This window comes from Dermacentor variabilis, chromosome 1 (genome assembly GCF_050947875.1).
Source record: "Dermacentor variabilis isolate Ectoservices chromosome 1, ASM5094787v1, whole genome shotgun sequence".
Taxonomy (NCBI): domain Eukaryota; kingdom Metazoa; phylum Arthropoda; class Arachnida; order Ixodida; family Ixodidae; genus Dermacentor; species Dermacentor variabilis.
In genome coordinates, this window is record NC_134568.1 from 237,797,313 (window position 1) to 237,805,603 (window position 8,291).

General features: G+C 43.0%; 2 protein-coding genes across 2 annotated transcripts in view; one reads left to right on the top strand and one right to left on the bottom strand.

Annotated features, from left to right (window-relative positions):
* LOC142560125 (uncharacterized) overlaps positions 1 to 6,815 on the top strand; it is a 53,736-nt gene extending 46,921 nt beyond the window's left edge. Inside the window, exon 5 of the mRNA XM_075671964.1 lies at positions 6,676 to 6,815. Coding sequence (XP_075528079.1) covers positions 6,676 to 6,686 — 11 coding nt within the window. The 3' untranslated portion in view covers positions 6,687 to 6,815. The remainder of the gene's footprint in view (positions 1 to 6,675) is intronic.
* On the bottom strand, positions 1,850 to 4,310 carry Cdc45 (cell division cycle protein 45). The gene is made up of 2 exons (XM_075671920.1): positions 3,438 to 4,310; positions 1,850 to 3,025 (listed from the first exon to the last, which is right to left on the bottom strand). Exons 1-2 carry the CDS (start codon positions 4,097 to 4,099, stop codon positions 2,053 to 2,055), a joined length of 1,635 nt encoding a protein of 544 aa, XP_075528035.1. The 5' UTR covers positions 4,100 to 4,310; the 3' UTR covers positions 1,850 to 2,052.
* Positions 6,816 to 8,291: the final 1,476 nt, after the last annotated feature.

Genomic DNA, 8,291 nt, shown 5'->3' on the forward strand with positions numbered 1-8,291 from the left:
CAGCAAATATGACAGATCCCTTGAGCACCACAAGCATCACAATAGTGCTCACCAAACCATGTTTGGGGTACAGTGCACTACAGTTGTTTTACCCTAAATAACCATACACATTTGTTAACCCTTTAGCCCCCAATCCCTAGCTGTATTTGTCATGAAAGGTTGCACCAATATCACCAATGACGAGTCACGCCAGTTCAGCCCGATACTGTGCGGCTCCCACTGCCAAAGATGAGTTACGGTCATTGGTTGGCATTGGGTTCAATTTTCAATATTAGTAGGCGGTAGAAGTCCAAAAAGAACATGTAATTAAATGTGAAGGTTCAAGTAATATATTTTTCAGAATCAGAATGACCGAAAAATTCATACCTACATAAAAAAATTTGTGTAATTTGGAATGCTTTTCGGGGAAATAATTTGAAGGTTAAAGATAAGCTGCAAGTTATCCTGGATACAAAAGGTGCCACATCACAAATGTCCTGCAAGTGCTTTCTATCAACAGAGTCAAGAATAAAATGTGCCTTTTGCCACCTTCAAGGCTTTCCTTATTATTCCTAACAGAATAAATGATATGGCCGTCCACAAGTAGTGCTTTGCCAAAGTCACACATCATGCTGCTCCTTTTAATTTCTCTTGCAGGCTACAAATCACCATATTTTCCCACATTGCTTTCTCCACCCCTTTGTTACCGGCTGCTCCTTTACTTCTGTTCCTTTGCTTGCTCACCCTGGCTTGTGCCATTGATGAGCTGGCCAGTGAATACTTATGGTCCTCAATGTGAGCCAGTTATATGCAAAGCATTCAGACTTTTGTTTGGAAATAGTTCCAACACTGCAGCAGTAGGAAGCGTACTGCATAACAAGGCCCTCCAATTTTGCCGTCTTGATGTGATTAAGTAGCATACAAAGGTTTATTAGCCAGTTGCCTGCTCTTAAGTTGACCTACTATGTGAAACCTGCAGTCGAAAGGATGTTCCACATCCATCACCATGGCTGTGAGTGACACTGGCTAACACTCCCAGGGCTAATCTTGTCCACATACACAAATACCCAAGTTGATGGAAGGACAGTTGCCACGGTAGCTTAGTGACAAAGCACCGCATGTGTAATGCGGGAGATGTGGGTTCAGCTCCCACCTACAAGTTTTTTCGACCACTTTCATCTCCCTTTTCTTTATTTCTACATTTTCAACCAATAGCAGTTAATGTCCCGTATGCTTCTTCTGGCTTCATTGTCTGGTTGCTTCATATGGTTGTAACAAATAAAAACTCAAGCACCTCGGTTCTCGCAAAAACACACACAAAAACTTTCTTGCTCTACTGCAACAACCCAGGCAATTCTTCTCAAATCATCCAGACTTCTTTCTAAAGTTTTCCAATCACATTATAATAAAGATAAAATGAGCTAAGGAAAGGCCTTCTTCAAAGAAGGCATGCCACATGAACAAAAACTCTAGTAGCCTACTTACTGCTACTATCAATGGCAGAATATGAGACCAGTTTTAGAATATTGCATTTGCAGTAGTACTTTACAGGGATCTATAGTACGTGTCACAATAAAAGCCAACAATGTCCAATACAACATACAGAACTGCACCATTATGCTTTACACTATTACTGATTAACATATCTGCACACAGATGCAAATTCAATCAATAACACGGCATATCTGACCAGTACAATAGCTGTTCTTTATTTTATCACTGACATCGCAAGTCAATCTATATTTTTGTTGAATAAAATCATCACATGGCAATTATTCATCAACAGTCAGATGAGAGGTTCCACAATGATCACAACTTCTGTATGAGTACATTACACCGAAAAAATTGCAGCAAATGATTTTTTTTGTAAAAATGTACAGGCAACCGTTATAAATATACATTGAATAAATAGTATTAAAAACATGGCAGAATGATCTGCTCAGACTAGTGTTATGGTTGTGCTTGCATTGTCCATTGAAAGAATTGCAAACAGAAAACAAGGCATCTCACAGTATATACAGCCCACAAACTACAGTGGCATGGCAGCTGCAACCGAAGCAGCCTCGTAATAATTCATACCAACAATGACACAAGAGCATCAAGAAACTTACCCCGGTCCTGTTTGTAAACTAAAACAGCCGGCGAAAAAAAAAAGTCAGCGTGATATGTACAATGGGTCATTGAGCTAGCTCGCTCAAACGCACGACCAAAAAAGTTCTTTGGCGAGTCTTCAGACAGTGGAGGGATGCCAACAACTAGTGTGTAAGCAGGGTCGCTTGAATAGTCAGCTGCTAGTACAAGGGGGAGGCTGGCAAAACGACGGCTCCTGGTGTTGGCCACATATGCCTGCAATGCACACCGGGCCAACTGAAAAAGCCCGCTTGGCCATCCAAAGAGCCGACTGTATTGGGCACCCTCCTGCACAGTGCCATACAGAAAGGGCCCAGCACAAATGATACTACCCAGATCCATAAAAGAGTGCACCTGTTGCGTGGTGGCTATCAAGCGCTCTTTTGCCAGCTGGATGCCATTACGCAACAGCTCTGTGTTCGACCATGAAAGTGCATCTAGTGTGTTAAAGAAGTTGGTTGTCACATCATCCACAGGAGACTCAAGCAGAGCCATAAGCCCATATGCAGCATCAGAGGCAAAGAAGTGGTCCCGATAGCCACATTTGCCAGTGAAGCAGGCGAAAAGTAGGTTGTCAAGCCCATACTTCTCAGCCATGTCGCACATCCACTCTTTCACATTGTTCCTGAGGTTGATGTCCATTGAAGCATACTGCTGCTTACACTGTAGAAGTGGTAGGCCAAGTTCTGCAAGGAACTCCTGTAGTTTGCGGTAGCCTTTTTGAGTCCACAACTTAAATTTGCAAAAAATATTTGGGGTGTTTCGCAAGCTCTCCATGAGGGACCAATGTGTGTACAAAGGAAGATGCAGCTCCTGGTCAAATGATATTTGGACTGCCAAGGGATCTAGTGCAGCAGTTCTTCTTTGGATTTGACGGGAAACATGTGCCTGGAGGTCCCCAGCCTCTAGCACATACCTGCAAATTAAGAAGAGGTGGGGTGGGGGTACAAAAGGAGCAAGTAAACTGAAAATGGAAAAGTAAAAGAAGCAGTGTATCGTGTTCTTTATGAGCAACTGGCTTTTTAGTGTTGGTTGAAACCAGTTGGACAAGACTGTGCAAATAGTTTCAACAAGCACCAGTAGTGATAATGCAACAGTTCACAGGTCTTTAATTCCTTGCTTGCAAGCTTATTAAATTAACAGCAGCAATAATAATAATAATAATAATAATAATAATAATAATAATAATAATAATAATAATAATAATAATAATAAACGTTCCAGCTTTACATCTAACGAAGCTGCTTGAGAACCAACAAGCTAGGATGACCCTCCAGTAAACGATAGTGGAAGATGGCAATACCTCACCATCCGTACGGAGTACGTACCGATTGTGTTCAATTTTTCCGGAGATGTACTGCTCTGACTGCCCGATGATCGCCCACCAAAGAATTTCCGGCGTGTCTCTCGTCATCTTCCAACTCATTTCGAACATGGTAACAGCGGTTGCTTTACCGTGGTAGCTGAACTCGGTGTACTCAAACAAGAGCTGTTTGCGGCGTTCTTCCCATTCGCGTCGCTCTCTCCGTCGGTCGACGACTTCTTCTACGGACATGTCATCCTCGTCTTCATCTTCGTCCTCTTTGAAAAGGTCATCGTAGGCGGGCACACCTTCCTCCGGCAAAGGCGGCATTAGCAAACGGACTTGACTTGTGTTGTAGACGTTGTGGATGTGCACTGGTCGATTGCTATCGGCTATGTAGAAAACTACGTCGTCGTTTTCAGGCTTGCACTCATCTATTACGTCCCACGTCGCACCGCAATTCAGTAAGACGACGTTCTTAATTCCTTCACCGTGGTCGCGGTACGCTGCTGCCACGGCCGTTTTCTTCGACACAGGCACAAGCGTGTACAATGCATTGTCAGAGTGAAACAACTGCTGCAAAATTCGGCACGCCGCTACAGCATCCACATCCGCAGCAATAATAACCAAAACTCGGCTCTTGATCACCTCTAAGTAGAACTCGTTTTGAAGATTAGACACGTACATCGTTGCAAGTTAAACGTGCACAAAACTATTTTAACGCACCTTTACGTCACCGGTTCGCCAGCTGACGACGACGTTAATAATTTCATAAACTGCAGTTAGACAGAAGGCCAAATCCCTCTTGAAGTGGCTGTTTGAAATAGCGAACGGCTGCCGAGACGGCGCGACTCGTCGCCGCGCTCTTCGGTTTTGGCGGGAGACGCAACAGGCATGTGGCAAGGGAGGCGATGAGGGCGAAAAACAAGTTTTGCGCTCGCAGCGCCATTACGGGGGGTTTAGCAGTTAATCGGACGGGAAAATTCGCGGCGCTACGCGCAGCTAGCGCAGCCGTCTACGCGGGATTGCGCGCCGGCCGCGTGGCCTCCAGCCTCTCCAACCACCCGGCGCGATTACGGCGACAGCAAGCGATTATCGTATTCTGCGCTGCTGTTTACGGGGCTTGAGTGCGCATAATTTTATAACATCATCGCATATTGAATGTAGCAGCCGATGACCCATACCGAAAGTAACCTTCTTTTCTTACAGCGATTTCTCTTCTGTGTTCCCAGTGTAACTCTTTACGTATTCGACCTATGTCGGCATCAGTGGACTTGGTCTGTCATGCTGGGAAGCAGTATATAGCGCTAAATACACGCGGTTTTCCAGTGTTGCTCGTGTTATACCGTCAACGCACATGATTTAGGACGCAAGTGCTAAGCGTAGATGCAGGCAGGACACTCGCCGCCTTGAGCTATCGGAATACGCATCGTACGACCTGCAGTGGCGCCAGAGTATTTTGTATGCGAACCAGGATTGTTGAGGCAAGAAATGAAACCAAAGAAAATAAAGAAAGGAGAGTTCACAGCTGCGTATTGCACATGACCTGAAAGCATCGAACATTTCTTTTAGAATATCGTAGGCTTTCAATTCACGGGAAACGCGTTATGGAATTGGACCTCATCGCCCGCTGGGGCGATGGGGACCAATTCTTACGCCTTCAACCTTACGTTCCCTGTGCTATTCTCCGTAGAGGCGTCGGCACTATACGTTTGCGCAGCAGGAACGTATGCGTTACCTTATTTATTTTTCTCAGTGATACAAAGATATTGTCATGCTAATTCTTTCATTAATTTTTATTCTCATTAATATATAAACATAGTGTTAACATCTCCTTAATATATTTCTTTAAGTTTACAATAACATAGTTTAGTACATGACAGTTCAGGACAAGCTTCTTCGTTATGATTATTTATTAACGTACTACTAATATCTCTATAATTTTACAAGATTCTTTTTGATTTTGTTTCGCCAATGCCCAAAAGCGGGTTGCGCAATTTCACTAAGGAACAAAGAACCTGCGACCTCCACAAGCGCACACAGGTCCATGTCTTTTTTTTTTTTTTTCTTCGCTTGAAGCGACTACTTTTGATGGGTCTGGCTTCCACACGCTACGGAATTTAAAGGGGTAATTTCCTAAGACTATGCAATAAATTAAAATACTGTATACATCCCAGTATACAGTATATACTTCACAGCCACTAGAAAAACAAAGCTGGAAGGTAAAGAGAGGAAAAATGGAAAATGGGAACACTGAGGTTATAGGGGCCATGCGGTTTCAGTTGCACTAGCACGCGTTGAAGCTTGAGTAACAATTATTGAGTTATTTCCATCCTTCCGCATTTCAGTACCTGCGGCCGGATGCCCAATCCACAGGTGCCGGAAGCTACGAATGGAGTGGCCAGAGTACTCAAACGAGTGCCCTGTACTTGCTTAACATGGTTGGAAAGTTGATTAGTTATATCCGACATGTTTGTTGGCTTCGGACAGAAAGTCGAAATAAATTTGGTGTGCAGCCGACGAACATTTATCTCAGTGAGACCAAAGTGTATAATACAGGGCATACGTCGTACCGTGAAACAAAATACTGTACCAAAAAGTACTGCAATGTGTGTGTGTGTGTGTGTGTGTGTGTGTGTGTGTGTGTGTGTGTGTGTGTGTGTGTGTGTGTGTGTGTGCGCGTGTGTGTGTGTGTGTGTGTGTGTGTGTGTGTGTGTGTGTGTGTGTGTGTGTGTGTGTGTGTGTGTGTGTGTGTGTGTGTCTTTGTGTGTGTAATTGCGCATTGCACACACGGACAGCATATTTTGTTTATATGGGATACTTCATAAGCCACTGCGGTGGCGCTGAGCTCATAGCGTTCTGCTGTGGCCGCAGTTCTCCTCTCGGCTATTCTCCTGTAACCATGCTTGCATTCTCTGTTAGAGATGACAACTGACCATGGAGAATGAATGCTGCAAGAGGCTACCGCATCTGATGGTATTTGGACGAAGTGCAAGAACTGTTCTGTTTTCACATTTCAGTACGCGTTGAGATCAAAATTAACTGGTAGCCGGCCTACCCCGTCATTGGTCGTGACGGACCAAATAGCATTGGAAACGCTTTTATTGTGATATGTAGTGTTGTACACTTGAACATTATGAAAATTGCCATTAGTTGAACATGCTACAGCGTGGAAGTTTGTTTTCTCTGTAGTTTAAAGATTAAGCTAGCTCCGCGGCAGCATATGGCAATAAATTGCTCTTTCGTCTCTCTCTCTCTTTCAGAATACTCATGAAGTTGGGACCCAGCCTGCAGAAAGCTTGGGCCATCTCTTTGCGGGGATCAGCGTTCTTCAAGCACAGTGGACAGTCACCGTGTGCTATACTCATTGCTGTGTTGTGTGCTGTATATAATGTTGAGAGAGCGCTCTTTCAACGCCTCCTTTTTATGTCTGCATTCACAGGGTCGGCGCGGTTCTTATGTAAAGGATGTGGACTATAAAGGATAGTGTTTCTTGCTTTTAAGCCGATGTTACTATCTCCAAAAGTTTAATTATGTGTTCGCGGATGTAGGTGCAAACCATGTTCGTGGTCTTTGTTCCCGCCGCCGTCTTCTCTATAAATGCATGATGGCCGCACTGTATTTTCCTGCCAAAACCGTCTTTCTTTTTAAACAAGGGCGTGCCGTTATAGTTCTCCTAAAACCAGCTTTTCATGTTTCGCAGATGTTCCTCAAAATTACATAATCGCACTGTCCGCTCCACTGCCTTGAGCTGAGTTGCTCAGAGGGACGTTTTCTCTTTCTTTCTTTCTTTCTTTCTTTCTTTCTTTCTTTCTTTCTTTCTTTCTTTCTTTCTCGTTTACGTTCTCATTTTGTTTGTTGCGTAACAACACTCCACAGATGTGCAACTTAGTCCTTCTAGTAATTCATTATATGCACGAATGTAAAGTTTTTCTCAGAGGCGATTGTATGAACCCGCCGCCGAGTTTCATCTGTTCTCTAGCCTTTTACGTTTACCTTGTACATGAGTATTATTTTGGAGAAGTGCTGTAAATAAGCTTTTAAAAGAATATTCAGGGTTTCCCACGTAGACGTCCAAGCATTAAAATAAAAGTCGTGCGTTAGTCAAACCGACGCATTGGATTGTACGGTGTTGCGCGTAAACACACAATTAATGAGCCATTATTACACATGTTTTTCTTATCCGCTTGCGCGACTAAAGTAGTATGCAAGAGCGACCGTATATATAGTGAGATTCTGAGTTATTCTGAACTCTGATATTTCTTTAATTATCGATTACGTGTAGAACTTAAAAAAAACTATAATTTCAACCAAACTTCCGAACATTTATTTAGGCTAATGACATAATCGATAAACAGCGGAAACTATTTCATATATCTTCTTTTTCACGCACCCGCAGTGAATTACATCTATCTCGTTCTATTTCTTTTAATATGCTTTTGATCGACTTGAACGAGACACACTGCATTTTTGTGAGTGTTATCTCCACTGCTGGATTAAGAGAATTCGCGATGGAGAGAGCCAAGGGGGCTGCATCCCAAGTCTCACCTCTGACTGAAGCGAAAGAGAGACCATTCCATTTATCTTGAATCGTTTTTTTTTTTTTAGAGAACTGCATGCACAATTGACAAACGGAATGAGCATGGTCATTATTAGGTCAGAACAGAAATTACCAAAAATATCTTTCTTTAATTAAAAGAAAAATGAATGAAGAACAACTTTTTCCTGGCTTTCTATATGCGATATACGCATACAGGGTGTCCCAACTATCATGCACCAAGATTTAAAAATACATGAATGCCACGTAGCTGGACAAAACCAAGGTAAAGTTGTTTGCCTTCGCTTGGAGTTAGATTATTTATTTTTTCTTACATTCCGC

What these genes read in the sequence shown, in the direction of transcription:
- Cdc45 (XM_075671920.1), bottom strand. Translation starts at nt 4,099, where the DNA reads ATGTACGTGTCTAATCTTCAAAACGAGTTCTACTTAGAGGTGATCAAG. An exon ending in GGAAAAATTGAACACAATCG is followed by an intron (nt 3,026 to 3,437) that starts GTACGTACTCCG and finishes CTTAATTTGCAG; the next exon opens with GTATGTGCTAGAGGCTGGGG.